This window comes from Dryobates pubescens, chromosome 18, assembly GCF_014839835.1.
Source record: "Dryobates pubescens isolate bDryPub1 chromosome 18, bDryPub1.pri, whole genome shotgun sequence".
Lineage (NCBI taxonomy): Eukaryota > Metazoa > Chordata > Aves > Piciformes > Picidae > Dryobates > Dryobates pubescens.
The window spans coordinates 10,945,310-10,966,927 of NC_071629.1; the positions used below are offsets into that span (position 1 = coordinate 10,945,310).

The window sequence follows — 21,618 nt, forward strand, 5'->3', positions numbered from 1 at the left end:
GAACTGTTTTCTGTTGTTTACAGCAAGCTCAATGTTCATACTTTGTTTTATCATTCATATATGTCTAAGTTGTAAATATTCATTACATAGCAGAATCATATTTTTTAAAGCACATCTTTGTACACAAAGCATTTGTAAATCTCCATTAGTGGTATTTATGTTCCCACATCAAAATTCCTTGTTTGCAGCCAAATGAGTATCTTAGGCTTAGATCTTCCCTCCTACATGTAATGGAATCACAATGCTGTCACAGACATCACAGCCATTTCTGTAAAATATGATGTTAAGGAAGACTGAGTTCATTGTGCTATACATATGTAAATGCCTCTCTTTCAATAGTCTCAGGGGAAAGAAGATGCCAGAAAGAATTCCCAACCAGTGTATGTATTAATTGTCCCCACCTTTCCTGGGTTAGTAAAGTGCATTCATAGAGAAGCATTAAGAATCAAGGAGGCTGCACAGGGAAAGTGAGGGCATTTGAGTGAGACTTAAGGCAGTCACGTGATTAATTATAATAATATAACTGCAATCTAGAAAATCATTCATTCCTTGTTTGTGTCTGTAACAAGGTAATGATGCAGCTCTTTTGCCTTCAGAGAGCCGTTACAGATTTACAGCAGGCTATGGAAGATCAAACTGCAGCACAAGTTCTTGTTATTGGTACACCCCTGCAGGGATATCTGAGTTCAAAACAGTTACTGGTTTCACTCAAAGCAGTGAACATGTTCTGTAGCTCATACTTCTATGACTTTCAGAAGTGTAGGGGCCTGGTTGTCACAGAACACAGTTTATTGTTGATCCAGTATGTTGATGTGTTTGTGTGTGTGAAGCATTCTGTGCTTCTTAGATCTGGCTGTGGGTAAGAAATCCATGGCATGGCTATGTCATTGGACTGAAAGTTTTGCAAATAAATTATCTGGACAGAAACACAGCTCACATGAATGTTTTTGTACAAAGAAACTCCACTGGAAATGCCTATGTGTGCTTGAAGGTGGTGACCTCTGTCTTTGATTGACATCCACCCAGGTTTGAAACAGTTAGAATTATGCAAAATGTGGAATTCCCTGAATCAAAACAGGTAATTCACCAAATTCCCAGCTACACCCTGTAATAAAAGAATGCAAATCAGTGTTTGATAGCTCCTATATAACATGACTGGAAGGAGATTTACCATTCCCAATTCTACCACCTTTCACTTAGGAACTTGAGTTCTGTCTGCCACCGAGGCAGGGCTGTTCACAGGAAATTAAATGCTGTTTGCTTCGGTAATTTAGCTCTGTGCAGTCTTTGGTCATTCTGTGCTGCTTCTCTCCCCTGTCGAGGCTGCTGATTGAGCTGGTGTTGCCGTAGTGAAAGCATTGAAAGTGTGGTTAATGCTGCTGGACTCCATATTTTAGAGCATTTTTTTGAAATCAGGGTATCAGTAAAATATTCTCCAGTGGTTTGTGGCTCCAATAACCAGCACAATGACTTAATTGGCATTCTTGTACAGTGCTTGGATCTTTGCCAGTTAATGACCCATTGCTGCAGTCTGCACAGTCCCTTCTGTCCGTCTCTTCAGGCTGATGGACTTTTGCCCAAGTAATGGCTGCAGGCTCCTATTCCCAGCTGGCACAGACCCCAGCACGACCATAAACATTCCTGAGAGGATCATAATATGATATATTGGACAGATTCTGATACGCCTCACAGTAATATACTGCTGAGCAATTCTGCTGAGGTCAGTGGCTCTGGACATGGCAAAGCTGAAAGAAGAAACTGGTCCCTATACTGCTTTCTCAAGTAAGGAAGCACTTGCAGGCTGTTGGCTCCTTAGTGTCCCTTTGAATGGTGCAAGTTTTTGTGAAGCCTTTGTCAGACACTCAAAACAGCTTTTATTTTTTGTTCTGTATTTAAATGGTTGCATTGTCTCTTCCCTGTACAGGATTTTCCATTCTTCAGGCGATTATGGAAGCAGCAGTACAGAACAACTGGCAAGTGACAGCCAGATCTGTAGGAAGCATAAAGGATGTTCAAGAGTTCAGAAGAATCATAGAGGAGATGGACAGACGACAGGAGAAAAGATACTTAATTGACTGTGAAGTAGACAGAATCAACACCATCTTGGAACAGGTACATGCTTTTCAGAAGTTGTGAGCTCTGTGTGACATACAGCATTAAACTTTCCAGAAACTTCTGTTTCTAACAATTAATTAAATCTAATCCTAACAACTGGCTGGTTACCTAGGACGATTAAAATGCTTCAGTGATGCTCATAGTTGGTGACAGCATTTACATGTAACCTACTAGGAAAGGAAATGTCTCTGTGATATTTTTTTTTTCCCAAATGTTAATAATGAATTATTTTTAAGTAGGTTAAGAACCCAAAACCTCAGCTGCAGGAGTTACGTTACTGGCATCAGGGCTACTTGTAGGAATTGCGAGACAGGTGCAGTTTGTTAAGTGGAACATTAAACAAGAAATAAAAAGCCAGCAAAGTAGTTTTGAATCATCTTAAAAAATTCCCAAATGGAAATATTGCTAATGAAAAATTCAGCTGGTAGTCCAAGTATTTCATTAGCACTTTTTGGTACATAAAGCTCTTGCCTCTGCACAGCCAGTGCTGTTGACAGCCTTAAATTGTGGTGACAGAGTCTAAATACCTTTATTAGAGAAGATGCACTTCTAGGTGGCTGGTTTGCTACTGCATAGACTTCCTAGGGCTTGCTTTGCCCTAGAGGAATGACCATGTCCTCTGGCCATGCCAGGGTGCTACTCAGAATGTCTGCACCACTGGTTGTGCTGTGATATGTGCTCAAAGAGGTGCAGTAACAGATACACACCACAGGGAGAAGAAGCAGGCCAGTTCCCTGCTGCCTGGACAGCAAAGCTGATGTTGGCATGGAAGCAAATCCATGCTGGTTGTTTATTCATAGGCATGTGGGAATTCACTTACATTAAGACTGAAAAAGCCTCTGATTACTGCCACTTCATAAACTTAACTGTGGGTTTATATCATGGAATAGATAAAAGAAGCATTTAAATTTCATGAAGCATTAGCATATCTCTTAGAAATGTTGTACTGTAAATTAGTCACAAACTGACCTTGCTGGTGTGTACCCTGGGAAATGAAGAAGCTACAGTCACTGAGTTCCTGCTCAAAAGTTTCGCTTCTTGTCAAGCCTTGAGGTGTATCATCAGTCTGCAGGGACTGAATCGCTGTGTCACAGCCAGGTCCCACAAGTGCTGTTTACAGGAAGGAAAGAGATGCTCAAGAGAACCTAACACAAGCCAATGCTGGTTGGTAACTGACAGGCAGCATGGTTGGGATGCTCACAGACACCACTGCATTTCACACTGCATCTTTAGTCAATATGGTGAATGCTTTCTTCAGGGAAATCATACAGCAAAGTGTAAGAAACTCATTTTCTCCTTTTTTATTTTTAATTTTCATTTCTCATGTTCTTGCAAAAGATGCAAAACACTATACCCACAGCCCACTCTGATGATGCAGAAGAGTACTCTCTCCTCAGCCAAGTTTCTCTTTGGGCACACTCTCAGCTGGGGAGCAGGCCTTTTGTTTGATCTTCCTTACTCTGTTTACATTTTGTTTTCTCATTTTCTTATGTTGTGCAACTGAGAGGGAAAAAAAAAAATAAACCTATTCCACAGAATAGAATAGAATAGACCATGTTGGAAAAGACCTCCAAGATCATTTGAGTCCAACCTACCATCCAACACCATCTAATCAACTAAACCATGGCACCAAGCACCGTATCTAGTCTCTTCCTAAACACCTCTAGTGATGGTGACTCCACCACCTCCCTGGGCAACACATTCCAATAGCAAATCACTCTTTCTATGAAGAACTTCTTCCTAACATCCAGCCTAAACCTCCCCTGGCGTAGCTTAATGAAAGCTATAAACCAATCAAACCATAGAGGAAAAATCTCATGAACTCTTTTCTAATGCAAGCATTCTAAATTCAGACCTAGTGAAGCTGTAGTGTTATTAAACATTTGATTCAGCTTTCATTCAGTGTGATTAGCATCTGTGTAACTAAGGATTTACTCTTGGAGCCTCCAAACTCTACAGTACACGGTACAGGACTCCAACTTTTGCACAATTATAGCCTTTCTGCTGTCATCATTGGTTTGTGTGTAGCCCATCTCTGTACAGTTAAATTACTCTTTTTCTATATTCTGTCCATTGTAGGTCTTTTGAACTTTGTTTACAAAAAATTGTGGCATTTCCCTGAAATCTTTATTCCAAGTTGTCTCAAATATTTCTAAAATACCTTAAAGTTTTCTTGCAGTTGGATTTTAGGACTTTGTCAGTTTTAGGCAATCAGTTGAGCACTCCAGTGTTATGCAACCAAATCCTGCAGACATTTTCACACATAAAGACTGTGTCATTTATGTCACCCATTGATGTAATATGACTGTTTCTACTTGATTTCGTTGAAGATACTCATCAGCAAAATTGTTTAAATGTGCAGCATCAAAAATGGATTTAGAACTTTTTGGATTAGGAAACCAAGCTAGACAGTAAAGCAAATGAAATATAACTTTCAGAGACAAATACTCTGGTGCTAATGATCTCTTTTTAGTAGTCTAGCAAGATTTGTCCAGTTATGCAGGACTTTGTTTTGTTCCTTTTATTTTACTGGGACCATTCATTTGACAAAGAATTGTCCAACCAGATCCTAGGGTGCTGCCTCTGATGCTAAAACTATCTTCTGGCAACAGTTTTCAGAAGTTGTATTTTCATGTGATACTGAAAAGCAATAATCTAAGTTTGTGCAGGAAAAGTCAGTAATGGAGGACTCCAGGCTAAATAATAGCTAAGTAATTTTTGGTTTTATTTTCATCTCCTCTGCTTACCTTGTTATCTTCTTATAAAGTAGTTTTAAAAATATCTCACAAATATGTGTGATGCTTAAATCCATCCAGCCAGTTTGCTCAAGGGAGTGGTGAGTTGTCTTCCTTTTAGCCAACTGTGTTTGCTGATAACATACCATTGAGGGGAAAGATAAACTTGGATTTGCATATTTCAAACCTAGCGTTTTATTGCAGTTTAGAAAGTCAAATCTGTGCTTTGTGTGGAGTCTAGAAAGTCTGCTCAGCTCAGAGGTGGTAACTGTGAACATGTTAACAGCATCCTGACTGCAGGACTGCAGATGGCTTTGAAGAGCTTTTTCTCAGTGAGATCAAGGGGAAGGCAAGACTGTCCTACAGAGGATTGACACAGCCTGCCTCAGCCCAACTGCCTTTCCATCCCTCTCCCTTTGTTGGCCTCACCAGGAGCATATCAGCCCTCCCATCACTTTCCAGCAGTGGTCATAGAATCACAGAATGGTGGGGGTTGGAAGGGACCTCTGGAGATCTAGTCTGACCTCCCTGCTAATACAAATACATCTAGGACAGGTTGCACAGGAACATGTCCTAATGGGGTTTGAAAGTCTTCAGAGACAGAGACTCTGAAGTCTCTTCAAGCAGCCTGTTCCAGTGCTTCATCACCCTCAAAGTAAATGTTTCTCTTTAAGTAAAGCTTCCTGTGCTATAGTTTGTACTCATTGTCCCTTGCCCTGTCACTGGCCACCACTGAAAAGAGCCCAGTCTCTTCTTTTTGACCTCCACCCTTTAGATATTTATATGGATTTATAAGATCCCCTCTCAGTCTTCTCTTTTCCCAGGCTGAAGAGTGCCAGGTCTCTCAGCCACTCCTTGTAAGAGAGATGCTCCAGTCCCCTAATCACCTTTGTGGCCCTCTCTTGGACTCTCTCCAGTAGTTCCCTGTCCTTCTTGAACTGGACACAATACTCCAGGTGTGGCCTCACCAGGGCAGAGTAGAGGGCACAGAGAATCTTCCTTGATCTGGTGGGCACACTCTTCTTCATGCACCCTAGAATACCTTTGGCCTTCTTGGCCACAAAGGCATATTGCTGGCTTATGGTGAACTTGTTGTCCACCAGCATTCCCAGGTCCTTCTCTGCAGAGCTGCTTTCAAGCAAGTCAATCCCTAACCTGTCCTGATGCATGAGGGTTTTGGACCCCCAGGTGCAAGACTTTACAGAGTTGTGTCCCCCTTCAGAGAGGGATTTTGCTGTGGTTGCTGTGGGTTTGCGTGGCACCTGCTATTTGATTTTCTCAGGAACAGTGTTTGTCTGAAATTCAGTGTTTGCCTGAATTTCAGAAACTTAAATAGGACTTATTCAAGAGCAAATGGAATGGCAGAAATAAACAGACTGTAAACCACTAAACAGTCTACACACGTGCTGAGTTTGCTATCAGACTTTTGGGCTCTTGGCCAGGCCATTCAGCAAGCTTGTCAGTTCTCTGCTCCAGAAACTACATATCATGGCTTTGTGTTAGTGCTTGGACTGAATAAGAGTGACCTCTTCTCCTGGATCAGGCTGGTCAGTGTGTGCAGTTTTCTTCCTCTGATGCTTTATTTCAACCAGTTCAAACCAGGGTATGCCTCTCCTGCAAAAATGTAGGCTTATCTAAAGACAATTACACATCTGAGGATTTTCTTCAGAGTCTTCAGGTACTGCTGGAATATTCTGTACCTTCTTCCAGTGTCATGCAGATGTGTGAGCCAGTGACCTCATATATTCCATATGTCTTCAGCAGCTGGCACATCTGTATGTCCCTTTATTTCCAGGATCTGAAACCTGTCATAGGAAGTACTTCTCTTCTCAGAACTGGCTCTTGCCCAGGAAAGGGTCATCACCAGCAGTCTCCCTCTGGTATGTAAAGGTAAGGTAGGGAAGAGAGGTCATCTTGGTTTCTACTCTCCATTGGTAATCTGGTTTGTGCCAGGCTTCACTTTGTAGTGGTTTCATTGCTCTTCCAGAGAATCTTGAAATGGGCCTCTTGTATTGAGTCTTCTGGCCCTGTCTCTTCAGCTGCAGAGTAAGGGCAAGCAGGGAGATTAATAGTTATTCAGTAAGTTACCATCTGCGTGTTTGTGTGCCCTATAGTTCTGTAACCACTGAGCGTGTAGATCCATAACCCTCCTTGTGCAACAAAACTATATCCAATTTAATCATCCAGTGGCCTCTGAAGCATACAGATAGCAACACTTATGTCATGCAAAATTCATAAGCTCCCCACACTTCTTGTCCCTTGATGCTAAAATATTCCAGTATTCCTTCACAGATAGATACAAAATTTTGTTCTCATAAACAGAAGAACATTTTCTTCTGAGAAGTAACAGTAAGCTTTAGCCTGTTCAACCGTGTATTGAGAGACATGTTTTTGAGTCAAGAAATATGTTTTTCTTATTCCCAGGATAACAAGCTGTTTTTCAGACTAGAGTGGCTTTATGTCCATTTAGAAGAAAATCTCCTGAGGGAAAATAAGGAGGAAGAAACCCCATTCAGGATCAAAATGGTGAAACTTTACAAAAGGCCTGTTTATTCCAGAGACTGCATGCTTTTATCAAAAAGACACTATCTCCAAATGTAGTCATAAAGGTTAGCCTCTAAGGCAGCATCTGTATTGGGTGGAAGCGTCTCACAAAGCAGAAGCAATATTACAGCAAAGAATGCAGTCCCCAAAACTTTACAATGACAGTCAGGCTGTCAAAGAAGGCTTGCAGTAAAGCATCTGTAGGATTAGGAAGGGTAATCTGATTGACTGAACTCTGTCCAGTGCAAGCGCTGGCTATGACTTCACCTTTGAGTCTGAAATTTTGAGATTTGGAAGATGGTCTGCAGGTTTTAAGTGCAGCCACAGCTTCATCCCTCTGCAGAGCTGCTCAGGTCTCAGAGGAGCGTGCTCGTTGCACAACAGCTTTCGCTTTTGGGATGTCATAAGAATGGATACAAAACTGCAGTATTCACTTGACCAGTAGTCATTAAAAACAGTGATAAGGAGGAATGTGAGCTGAAAAGTCAATACCACTTTCATGTAAGCTTCCTGGGTTCTTTCATTCTAAACAGTCTGGCATGGGTTTGTTGGTATTCTCTGTAGCAATTAAAAATATAATAACTGCCTTTGAACACAGTGGGGCACTTCAAGGAGGAGCAGAGCTATGAGTACCTTCAGATTCTTCTTTGCTTATGAACCCCAGTAAGGCTGTGTCCTCTGAAGGTACTGCACTGCATAGAGCACAGCCTCCAGAGCACCATGTCCCTGCCACAGTCTCGAGGGCTCCATGGCACAGCTGTGTCATAGCCCAATTTTATCCTCTGCGTAGAGCAGAGGAGGGCTTCAAATGAAGCTCCAAGAGAGTATCTGATATGTACGGTATTGGGTAATGTTACTCAGAAACTGGTACAGTTCATTTTTATGCTTCCAATTAACTAGAAACTTGAAAATTAGGACATTTCTTCATTAGGTCCCCATGGGTATTGCTGAAACCAGCATCTAAAGCAGAATGAAAGGTCACTTCTTTCACTTCACATCAGAGCCTTTCAGCAGCTCACAGGTCTGTATGGGGAGCAAAGGGGAATTACTTGGGTCAGCCACCCTCAGGACTGTTGCTAGTGGAAGGTAAGTAAAAAATGGACCTATGTCAAAAATGACAACTGTGTTTGCCTTAAAGAGCCTGCTCCTATAGGCTGTAAAACTAATAAATGGCCAGAGATGGATTGCAGAAGCAGAGAGAAGTAACATCTGTGGCTAATCTACCCCACACAGAGCACCATTCACACATACCTGAGGAGACATTTTCTAGCTTGTAAATAGTAACCTCTCTTGAAAGCCATCATCCAAACTTCATAAAGCAAGGCAGGTTCCAAATGACAGGAATTGAGCAGGGTATTAGTCATCCTGCAGAATGACTGAGGTAATGGCACACAGAGCTTAAAAGTGTTCAAAAGACGTTAAAGAACAGTTTTAAACATATCTGATCGCTAATAATAATAATTAATACAAGAATGTCTGACCATAAATGTGCAAGCTGCTACGCGTAGAAAGACTGCTGCCGAGCAACTCTGGTTTCTTACGCCAGAGGCAGATGAACCTGAAGTCACCATCAGAGTTTTTATTTTGCTGTAATAGGAGCAATTCCTCTGTTTATGTTCCATGATAATTCGTGGGGTATAAGTGCACGCCCCAATGCACACACATGCACCTGCTTTTGATCTTTTGCATATTTTTACCACAACACTTGTTGTATGCTTTTATACAACTACAGGCATATTTGTATGGCAACCTCTGCAATGCCATTGAATGCAGGGAGGCAAAGTCTTTGCTATTACACTGCTGCAAGTCAACCATTATCCTGAACTTTATGATGGAGATAATATTTTAATGGATACATAGTGCTCAGAGAGAGATTGTATTTGCTTTGAACTTCACTTAATAGATAGCTGTAAAAGCACAATTTGCCGTATAGTTCACCTTTTGTTGCATTTTTTTTAGGGCATGGAATTTGTGCATGTGTGTTTGCCCTCAGAAAGCCCTCCGAGGGTCCCTGTCATTATTTAGCCTGTCCGCATCGTCTGGGCTGCGTCTGCAGCTGACACTAGTTGTTACCCTTGATAACAGTCTCAGGAGAAAAGTTGAGCCTGAGGGCCTTTTGCAATAGCCTCTGACTTGTGCATTTGATGCACTCTGGAAGCAGATGTACACAGCGATGCTTCTCATGCCGTACCTGGTCTGTGGGGAAACTATTTGGGTCTTTTGTTGGTTGTACTCCTATTTTTCAAAAACAACATTCACAAGAAGTCTTTTAAAGGTAGAGAGTATTTGAGGGAAAGGAAATGCTGGCTGGAATTTGCTGACCATGTGATCTCCTGAGGGTTTTTGTCCCACTGTATTTGTCCAGCTCTGGGAATCTTTGCCACCTCTTCTAAGCCCCTGGCTGGTTTTAAAATCCCTCTTTTGCACATCTTTTTCCAGTGTTGTATAGAAGTTACTGTGTTACAGTCCTAGCATTTAATGTGGTTCTTTCTTCTCCTATAAAGGATAAAGCCTTTCATCTTAGCAGACATTACCTTAATTTCTGCATCTGTCTCTCAAATAGTTTAATGCTCGAAACTCTGCTTCTAACCAAAGGCTTTCCTTAATTAGTTTCCAAGGCAACCATCTTGGCAACAATTCAGATGAACCAACTGCAGGGAGAGGAAGGAAACACACTATCAAAATGAATAGTAATAGCACAATACCACTGTGCAAACAGGCGTTGTACATCACCAGTGACAGCATGATAGTTCTGGTGTCTCATAAGTTCATTTACAAGGGAAGAAGACCTAACTCAGTAGCAGAGAAGCCGCACAAGAGTGTATGTCTGTTTTCACAGCTGACTTAAGCTGGGATTAATGGCTTTGGTGCGATATGAATCATGTCTCTGGGGGAGGAAAAGAACCACTGTTGTTTTTCAGGGTCCCTCATCCACCAAGATGTTCCCAAATGCATTTCATAGAGGACTGTTGCACCACGCTTCACAGAGCAAGACTTTCATAGTAGGGACCACCCTACAGGGCTTTTTCAGCCTGAATTCTGTCAGCACAGTATGTAAGTCACTAGCAACTGATAGCTATAGCCTAGTAGGGGGAAGTCCCTAAATATGACGTCCCTAAGTGTCATCCAGAGCTATGGTGCATTTTCTCAGGTCTACAGATGAGTTTGGGTCATCCATAATATGGCAAAGTCACTCACTGCTTGCCATTAAAAGTTCATACATGATTCCTAACCCACCTCTGTACCAGTGCAGTATCAGACCCTGTAAGTCATCAGACTAAACCTGAAATGCAAACTCATCCCACAGGGTTCAACCACGAAGATGGAGAACAGCATAACAATTTTAGAGGAAATTAAATTTCCCAGGCTTAAAAGAAGCCCATGTTGCTAAATTAAATGTATTTGTGTCACACCACGCACAAGTTGGTATGCTGGCATATGTACTACTGGAAGCTCATTCTTCCAAAATATGTAATGAATAAAATTATCAGTGATAGACATAGACCCTTAAAAATACCCCAAGTATCCTCTGTCCTGGGAGGATGCGTGTAAAGAATCAGAAAAGAAAAATATTGCTGTAACTTTATTACCTCATGTGAGTAAAATGGCTTCCCCTGCTGCATACACTAAGTCTAGTAAAAATAAATGAACTCCTCGTAATCTCTTTCAGTTCATGGTTTATGCACCTAGTTATGCAGGGAATATTACAGAGTGCTGTTTATAGTGAAACAGAATAAACCTTCCCAACTCCTTCAAAGCACTGAAAAGAGCAAACTGAATGCAATGCTTGTCACAATAAAATACCATTTATAATAAAAGGTATCGGAAAAGTAACCTTACTTTTCCTAGAGGAGACTGCAGTGATTTGTTTACCTTTTCTTAATTTCATAGGGCATTTAAAAAGGAAAGGAATCACTCCAAAGGAGGGGGGTTGGGGGGTGAAGAATGGCTACTATTCAGTATTTTTTTTAGTCTGCTTGAAGGCAGTGCTCTGCAGTACAAAATCCCTTCCAAAAGATTCTCATGTGAGCATTGGGACTGAATTACTGAGACACTTCTGGGTTATATCCATATAATAGTTTGAAGCAATCCTGACATGCAGTAATGGTTTACATAAGCAGAATTCTGTTTCCAGGGACTCTTGTTCAATTCCAGGGAGCCACACTGGGATTTTACTCTAGCATACTGATGGGAGGAGTGGAGAAAATGGGAAATGTATATATTTTGAAAATAAAAACTGTGTACCTCAGTTTACCTACTTTCTTCCTCCCAGTGGCTATACATCCTTTTATATTTTGAGCAGCTAAGAGTGAAGGAGTTTCATTTACTCTCTGGGGTATGGGAAGAGAAAATAAGCATTGCTTATGTTTGTCTGTGAGTGCAAGGATGTACTCTTAAGAATGTTCAGCATACACCTTTCACTGAAACCCAAAAAGGAGCAGTTAGGTATCATCTGCTGTGCCACAGGGGTTAGGTACATGGTGCAAAGGTCACTAAAGAACTGCTTGTTAATGATATGGATATGCCTTCAAACTGTATGGCAGTGCTGAAGTATTTCTGATTTGGGAAACTAAGAATAAATGTAAGATTAGTATTATTAATAGTCTTTGTGAAAGTGACTTTAGGTGTGAAACTTGTCAAAGGATGCTAGTCCAAAAGTCTGATAATGCTGAATTTGATGTACCTGATGTGGTATAGCATACTAACTGCTGTGAAGCAAGGGGGCAGCACAAGTAGAAAGGGTGTATGTGAAATCAGAAATGAGGGTGTTACTATGACAGTACCATGATATAAGAGGTAGGAGCTGTTTGAATCGTAGAGTGAAGGAAATCTAATCATGAATGTTGCTAGAGAAGGGCAGTCAACTCTAGCTGCGCAGCCAGCTACATGTTTCTGAGCTGAGAACTGCCTAAGAAATGCCAGTATCTTTTGAAAAGGTGGTTGTGTGTCAGTGAAAACATGTGATGGTTACTGAAAAGCATACCCATCGTTAACATCAATTCCTGTTGTTCTGGGCTCTCTGGAGTACCACAGCACAGGTAGCAGCAGTACCTATTCACTCTCAAGTTAGCAAAACCTCGCGTCTCTTAGAGTCAGTGAACTGAGGCTTAAGCAGCAGAAGATCTATTTCCACAGGGCCTTGACTGTCACTCATCCATGACACTCTTGACAGGGTTAGATGCAAGGTAGATGAATATTTCAGAATTTATCAGAAGTAGCAGGGAGACAGAATACAGTGAGAATCTTTCTCTGTGTGCCTTTCCTATCAGCTAATAGGATTTTCAGTTTTCCTGGACTCGGGAAGATCCATAGAGAGAAACAGAAGTTGCAAGCTTCCAAATATGCTACCAAATCAGCTGTCTTCAAAAAACTTCATGCCAAAACAATGTGTCAGATCAGAGAACATAACCTGAACCCCATAATGTCATGGTGGCAGACCTTCTGGTAGTATGCCACCTGAGAATGGTTATAGCCAAAAACACGGGAGGAAGACAACAGTGAGCCAGCAGATCCTGAAGTTGAAACCAATGAGGAGAGTACCACAGCATGGTTTGTCAGTGTCGAATTAAAGCAACTCTGGCACTCAACACAGAGAGCTTATTGTGATTTCAAACTTCCTGTATACATTTGTTTTTCAGTTGTTTTCTGTGAGATCTGAAGCTTCTATGTGAAATTCCAGGTGAGTTTTGAAATTAAGATTTCACAGAGGCTTGAGAAAGTACCAAACCTCTGTGAAATTACCTTGGATGTAAAATCACTTCATTATGAATATTTTTCAAGGGAGGATATTTCTCAAAGAATATACTAGAACTGCATAGACAATTAAAATATTATCTCCTTCCTAAAACAACCTGTGTGTGGAAATGACTGCTGCAAAGTAACATACTTAATTAAGTCTATTTACTTCCCATAAATACAACTGAAAAAAAAAAATCCTCCAGAACACAGCTGGATTTTTACTTTATTAATCTCCCTCAAGAAGCTTAAAAAATTCAGTGATGAAAAATTTCTTCTTCAAGGAAGCTCTCTGGGAACAGTATCTTCTCTTGAGAATATCTTGGCAAAATAAGGGGCGAAGGTCTCGGCAATTTTGAGTATCCCTTTTCATATGCCACGAAGAATTTTTGTTATGTTTGTAACTACCTCCCATATTTGATCTTGTTTTTAGTGAAATGGCTTCAAGTAATGCAGGGTAGCTTAAGTTATGATTGACTTTGATGCGAAGGCCTTTGTACCAAGGGACATGACTTACGAAGAGAGATGTAGTCCTGCGAAATACAGCCTTGTTCTCATCTGTCTAAGCAGAGATTTTGATACAAGGATACATTTGTTTAGTCCATTTTCTTCAGCTTAAAGAGTAAATAATTGTGATTATGAATGTCAGTTACCAGGCATCATAGAAATCTTCATCTCGCTGTCCCCCAGGGTCTGGTGTCTTGCAGTTGAATATATCCTGTAACAGTAACTATGCCAATGGATTTGTAATTCTGACAATATTGCTAAATCACACCGAGGAAAATGAATTTAGGAAAATTGTCTCAGGGCACAGAAAATTCACGGAAAAGTTTGTCATCACAGGGAAAGAAATTAGGAGAAAGCATCGTGGCCTCAGAACCTGTGTTGCAGCTTGTCATTTTTTCCCTAAGTAATTTCTAATGTAACCTTTTATGCACAAATTGAATGTGTATCCCGCCGCACAATCTTCAATCGGCAAATGTCAGATTAGTTATGGGAACAGAGTTTAGCCATATGGAGGGAGAATGAAATACAATGCAGCTTTTGGATGTTGCATTTAATTACCCTCCAAGGGCTAACAAGCACAACCATCATCTATCTGGAGACAACCTAGAAGTAAAATTTTGCTCTTGAAGTGAGAGACGAGAAGGAGAGAAGGGCACAAGAAGGGGCCAGGCCGGGGGGAGGGACTGTAATGAAATACATCAGAGGCAACTCAGATCCCTGCTCCCACCATGCACATTTTTGTTCCCTTCTTCTAGGAGTTTCCTATTGTCTAGGAGATTATTTTCCATGAGAGATACATTGTGGAACAGCCGAAAGCTGTTTGTTTGAAGAATATTTTATGAGCCCAACGAAATTATTTTGATACTTTTCCGTAAAGTAGGGTTTTTTTTATGAGATGTAGTCACAAATGCATAAGATGGCAGTTGCAAGGAAATAAAATTCTTAGGACCATACACTGCAAAAAAATACAAAATCAAGCAGCTGGGACTGTGTGTGGGTTCGTGACATTCCCTAAAGGGCATGAAGCCGCTGAAATGGTGAATGCATTAATCACAACTATACATGCAGTTATTTTTATCTGCAACAAATACTACGTGTGTGGAATCTTCATCTTAATCTTCATTTAATATGTATCTCAAATTTAATATAGTACTCATTTTTCATATAAATGAAATAATTGTTTACTGCATATTTTACAGCATCACAATCCCTGGTGGCCAGATTCCATTCCCATTAATACTAAGTGAAGAACTAAACCACCTTCCCTGGGTTTGCACTGCAATTACAATCCCTTTGCATAGGGAAGTCACTTCTACTGAATGTGGAAATAGCTTTGCTTCTGTGGAACTGAAGTCAGAAGTATCACGTGTTAGGCTCTGACAGACCATGGGTAGCTGTGATGTATCTTTTGATGCCACAGGATTGCATTTCCTTTTTAACCTCATGTATTGGTGCTGGTGGTATTGGTGTGATAAAAAGAGACAAAATCATGACACCAAAAAAATCTAATTTTTATAAGTTTGCTGAGGGAAGATGGAGCTTTGTCTGCTGTTTATAATCCTGAAAGAGAGCTTGCTTTTTCTGCAGGAGCATGTGTGTAAATTGGAAAACAGAAGAATGGGCTTTGCAGACAGTTAAATGGATCTCCTGAGTTTACAGGGGATTTTATTTTTATTGTGGCATCTGGTTAGATGAGGAAAATCCTGCTTGCATTTCAGGAGAGCTTTTCTTTTCTGTTCTCCTATTTATTGTACTCCTATCTGGAAAATTTGCATAACAAGGAGTGACCTGTGTAAAGTAAACATAGTGAGGAGTGATTATATATGGCTGCCAAATGCTCTTGCACCTTCACATACATGGTAATGCTGTAGAAGGTAACTACACTTGTTAATGCGGCAGTGACCCCAGACAACTCAGTGCAGTGACTGTATGCCCCATGGTATGCTCCCCCACTGCAGCAAGGGTCTGCAGAGTAGGAAGAAGGCCAGGGAGAGGGATCTCTTCCAGCTGAAGGGCTTCTTTTGCTGGAGTAATAGAAACAGCTGACATGCAGTAGGTTACAGATGCCACTCAAGACAAGCTAAACATCCTTGCTAACATACTGACAAGAACTTTTAGGGCCTTGACTTCAGCTTTTATTTGAACTAATTGGATTGTCACCCTGATACTCTGTTTCTATGCTTTCCTAATTGTGTCCTGGAGACCAAATTAGATAGTGTCATTGGTCCAGTAGGGTGCTGCATTACACAGCACAACTTTTCAATCATTCAAACCAATATCAGGTTGGAGCTGTTCTGATCTGAGATAAGGTTTAAGTAACTCCATCTTCAGAAGAGAAATTCTATCACTAGGAAGAGAAACTAGAAAACACTTGACCTGATACCCAAGAGGGGAGACAGTGTGCTCTGAAACAATTTAGGCTTGCCCGACAGTTGCTGTGCATGATATCCGTGCTGTTCCCGCAAAGTACAGGCCATACTGATAACTAATCCTGATGATGATGTTGGTTTGGGTTTTTTTTAAACCTGAGTCCATTTATCTGTCTTTTCTTGTTTGCTTCTGAAAAGACAGAATTCGGCTATTGCTTCTGACACTGGTGGTGTTGTATAGTCGTTCAAATCACCCTGAGCCCAGGGCTTTGAAGGCCAACGTGTGATAAATTGTAATTCTGTAGCAAGGTGTGAAGGCTCAACCGAAGGCAGCTATTCTCCTGTCCTCAGAAACTTACACATATGCTTAAAAATCAGAAGAAACAGTTGTTAAATGTGGGCTTTTTGCAAAATTGGAACCCTAATTAATGAATGAACAACCTTAACAATATCAACAAAATGCTTTTTTACTCTGAACATATAGGACATCTTATTTTTTTCTTGCTGTCTTTTTAAAACATGGGAAAGAAGTGTTCTATACTTAAACTGCCTCATTGTTCCCAGGTATGGTCAAAATGGAAAGATACATTACAGCAGGTCAGATCTCTGCCTGTCATTCCATTTAAGTGGCATATTTCTGCCACTCATCAGGTATGAAAAGCACAGTAAAAACCTTTAGACCTTCTTTGTGACAACACTGCCTATCACCATCAGTATTTTATGTTATGGAAGGATCTAATAGAGTCATAAAATATCATGGGTTTGAGTAGTAGATGAGGTAGCCTTTGCTTTTGTGATCTTATATTTTCTTCATGTTTTCATTTGTAAATAAAGGATGATAAATAACTTTGAGTGAACAGACTAAACTGACCAGATGGTAGTAGATTCAAATGAGGGGAAGATGAGCTCCCAACAGGTATTAATTGGACAGGGTAGTTTTCTTTTCACTGCTGCCAAAACTGTGATAGCTACTTCTCTAGGTAAGGGTGTAAGCATATCCTCCTGCCTTGTATTTTTCTAGGACTTCCAAATCAAAGCCCACACAGGCAGTAAGGTGGATTTAAAAGTGACTAAACTGCTGGGCTTAGAGGGTTGTGATCAGCAACACAAAGGCCAGCTGGATGCAAGTGACTATTTGGAGCACCCTGAAGCTACTGAGGCTAAAACTAATTAATCTCTCTATTAATTTTCTGAAGATTGTGGGATGGAGTAGACTCAGCAAGTTTGCAGATGGTAGCAGACTAGGACTGTTTGATACACCAGATGTGTATTGCAGGTTGTGCAGCAATATTTTGACAGGCTGGTGAAGAGGACAGAAAGGAACCTCATGATCTTCAGCAAAGGGATGTGCAAAGTCATACATCTGGGAAAGACTGAAACCATGCACCTGGAGAGACTTGATAGAGGCTCTGCAAAGAGGGATCCTGGGGTCCTGGCAGACAAGTTGAGCACAAGCCAGCCCTGCACTCACACGGCAGTGTGATGATTAAGGGACTGGGGCATCTGATGTGTAAAGAAAGACTGAGAGAACTTTGGTTGCATAGCCTAGAGAGGAGAAAGCTTAGGCATGATATTAATAATGTATCCCAAATATCTGATGGGAGGAATGAAGTAGAGCCAGACTCTCCTCAGAGAGCCTGAGTTTCAGAGTCTCAGGGGTGTCCAGTGACAAGACAAGAGGCAAGGGTACAAACTGAAGTGCAGGAAATTCTGTTTAGACAACAGAAGAGTCATTTTTACTCTGAGAATGGACAGACACTGAAATAGGCTGCCCAAAGAGCTTGTGAAGTCTCTGTCTTTGGGACAGGGTAGATGTGGTCCTGAGCAAACTACTCTAGATTCTCCTCCTTTAATCTCAGGGTAGTCAGTTTCTAGATGTCCCTACCAAATTCACCTATTATGTCATTTTCCTCCATCCATAAAAGAAAAGCTCTCTTTCCTTCTATGAGTCAGACACAAACTACTGTTCACCTACACAGTCTGTTCTTACCATTCTAGTTCCTTATCAAGTCCTTGGGGAAGTATTCCAGCAAAATCCCCCAGATCTGTCTCCATCACTACTGTTTAAAACAGCTTCCCTGCCCTGACTTTCATTCCACAGTTCACCAGTCTCCATGAAATGTTCCTTTCACCCTTGACTCCAACATTTAATTTTCATGGCCAAAACCCACTGATCCATTATCTAGACTAGGATATATCTGTGGTTGTAAATTCAGTAGGGAATAAGTCAAAGGGTAATGGGATAATTGTGAGGTTAGTAATAAAGTTATTTTGCTTCCTCTTTGCTCTTTACTTTCAGATGTTGTGCAGTCTTTGAACTGCATCATGAGAGAATCATAATTACTGCTTTAGAAATACCACAATGTTCCATACCAATGTAATGTTGGCCAGTTAAGCTCTAGAATGCTATCTCCCAAACCTGTAAAAGCTAAGGCAAAAAAAAATGTTGTTTTCTGTTTATTATCGTGATGCCTGATGCAGTAGAAACCAGGCTGTCTTTATGCTTTAATTCAAAAAAATAACTTCCCCATGCAAATGATAAACTAAAATTGGCATTGCTGACTTAATTCTCAAATCTGGCATATGGGTCTGTACTTCCAGTAAGCCTGGTGCTGGCCAGAAGATCTGACTTGTATTTTAAAACCAGATATATTTTAATTATGCTCCCTCTAGATTTTCTCTTAATTAATTGGAAATATCCAAATAGTTAATTAAAAATATGAACTTTACTGGATTCTATGCCAAATCTGACATTATGATCTTCTTATCTACAAGGTATGAATTATGTGGGATCAGAAATCTGAAATATTTATGATAGTCTCCAGCCATTTTTTTCCCCTCCTCCTTTGTTCAGTGTAAAATCTTATAAGCTTTTCTTTCAGTCAAGGTGAAAGCAATATTAAGTCATGGATGTGAAACTCAGTAAAGACATGTAGCCCTGTGAAATCCTTGTCCTGTAATCCTGGCTTTCTATTCACCACTAGTGTTCAATATCCCACTTCCTATATAAGCTTCACAATATATAAGCAGTCAATGAGATTTATTTGTTATACTCTTGTTTTCTTTCTTCATAAAAAAACTTTATCCACCCCTTGGCTCCCTGAGGTGTAGCACTGATGTCTGTGATTGCTTCTGTTGGACTCACTAGTCCAGCAGCACCTCTCAAGATGCTGGACAGTTTGTAGAAGGTGGAAAGGGAGGGAGGAAGAGAGTTGTGCCTGTTAAGATTTAGGACAGCATGCATAGTGAATTCTAAAAGCATTGTTAAGATCCAGTTAAATAATTATGAGCTAACATGCTTGATTGTGTGAGTAGAAATACTGGCAGGTTCTGAAAGAACCTGGAAGAAGCTTTATGAATAAAAATATGACTGTAGTATGTTGGACCTCTCTAGGGGCCTAAACAGAGTTATTTCTCTTTGGTTTGGAGACATGACAACAGATGAGATGAAGTTGAGTCTGATCTATGCTAATGAGCCCTACATTTCCTGTTTGCAGTATTGCTCCTGATGCCTGTAGCAGCTCCATGTACGTTTTTCTTACAGCCTCTGACTTAATCTGGGATATTTTTCTCTTAAATAAACACATTTCTGGAGAGAAATTTAAAAGCTTTGTTACTTGTTATTAAGGTTAAACCAGCAAAGAGCATTGTTGATAAATAAGTTCTTTGTCTCTAACCTTTTAAAAGTAAATTGCTGCCTTTAAGGTGAAATTAAAACATACATACAGAGAATTCAGTATGCAAATACCACACACACCAGATGATCTGAAGGAAGCCTGCACATTTCCATAGAAAACAAATGTGAGTGTAGGAAAGCAGATGCTTTCTACCAACAGAGTGTACAGACAGTTCTCAAGAGGACCTGAGCAGCAATTTATTTTCAGACTGTTGGAAGTATGCAAATTCCTACAGAATTAAATGTGAATTTAAAAGAAATGGTCTCTATTAAGGACAAGACAACTGAAAGAGGCAATTGGGAACTTAATCAAGACCTTTAATAGGCTTAGAAGTATATCTAAAGTCAGTGACTCAAATGTCTGTTTTTAGCAAAACCCTAAGTCATCCTGTTGAAAAGGTACCTTTTAGAGTATGGCATTTGGAGTATTTATCTGCAGCCACAGAGAAGTAGGTTGATATGATATGTAGAGATTTTCAGATGATTCTCCATCAAAAAGCATCATCTGTTCACTTGAGCTGCTCCTAGGGGACAGTCAGTGATGCAGCTGTCGGGTATTGCCATCTCTAAGTTTGCAATTTTTAACTTTTGTTAGCTTAACCCAGAAAGTCTGGGTAAGTCTGACTGTATCCTGACACACACGTAATCACCACAATTATTAAGTAAATTCATGCTGCTAGACATTGTTCCACCTGATGGCTGTGGGACTGGATCCTTTTTGCTGAGATTATAATCTGAAGGCAAGGGAACAGTGGCAGTGCTAAATGCAATGGCATCATCTTGCACAAAAGGTATTGCTGGTGTCTGGCTGCATAGATATGGGAACTGTGTTTTCCCTCCTTTCTGCAAAAGCATGGTGCTGCTCGAGTGGGGCTGGGCAGACAGGATGACAGAATTCAGGCTTGCCAGACAGTGCTGCTCCACCCCTTCTTATTACCCTGACAGAGTCCAGCTGCTCAGATCATCCTGCTGCTTTTTTGTCTCCTAGTGATTCCATTCAATTACTCCATTTGTACAGAGAAATGCCTGAGTGGGGTCAGGGAAGGGAAGAAGAGGTGGTTTAGCAGACTGTGCAACATGATGTTAGGTGATAGGTTGGACTTGATGATCTCAAAGGTCTTTTCCAACCTGGTTAATTCTATATTCTGTATCACATTTAGGATAAATTTTCACGAACCATATGAGGTCACATAGGTCCATTTACATGCTCTGAAGTTTAAACACTCATTTATGACAAGACTTGGCCAGGGTTCTTGTGGCAGGAACCCCCCTGTATAACCTGAAGCCTACCAAGTCCCTCTGTGCTGGAACAGTTTAATAAATACAGTGAGTGGCTGGGCTGTGTCAGTCCCCTCTCACACAGTCCACAAACAAGGAATAAAATAAAAAGGAATTTACTGAGTGGGTAGATACAGTGATACCTCATTTCAGTGCAGAAGTACTTGAACTGATAACAGGGGAGACACTGTGATCACAAGGGCGAGATTGCCAAGTAAGCTCGTCTCCACAAGCAGCATCTTCTCAGCCGTCTGAGTTACTTTTCTTTGTGCTGTACCTACATGTTTTAAAAACACAACTGACTTCCTTATCTCTAAGGCCACAGGTCTGTAACACTTGTGCTGCCCATGGATTGGGCACAGAGGATTACCAAAACATTCATTCCCTTGTGTTTTCCACTAGTTAAGAGTTATCCTCTTACAGCTGAATCATATGCATTATTTTTTTTGCTTCACGCAGGTTGTAATCCTCGGCAAACATTCTAGAGGCTATCACTACATGTTGGCTAACCTGGTAAGATCTTTTCTTCATTACAAATACAGCTAAGATTTAGAGGGTAATATATTCTGTTCGGGTTGTGGCAACTTTAATCAGCAAAAGAGGAAATGCATGGATGAGCTCTTGGATTTTGAGACATTACTTCAGTAAGTACTAGAAC

The 21,618-nt window shown here is 40.6% G+C and overlaps 1 protein-coding gene across 6 annotated transcripts in view; it reads left to right on the forward strand.

Annotated features, from left to right (window-relative positions):
* Positions 1 to 21,618, forward strand: part of GRIA3 (glutamate ionotropic receptor AMPA type subunit 3) — a 151,709-nt gene that overhangs the window by 64,438 nt on the left and 65,653 nt on the right. For all 6 annotated transcript variants that reach the window (XR_008462689.1, XM_054169490.1, XM_054169491.1 and 3 more), the window contains exons 4-5: positions 1,925 to 2,112; positions 21,420 to 21,473. Coding sequence is in view for 5 of the 6 variants with exons in the window: in XM_054169490.1 (XP_054025465.1) it covers positions 1,925 to 2,112; positions 21,420 to 21,473 (242 nt within the window). In the remaining variant the exon portion in view is untranslated. The remainder of the gene's footprint in view (positions 1 to 1,924; positions 2,113 to 21,419; positions 21,474 to 21,618) is intronic.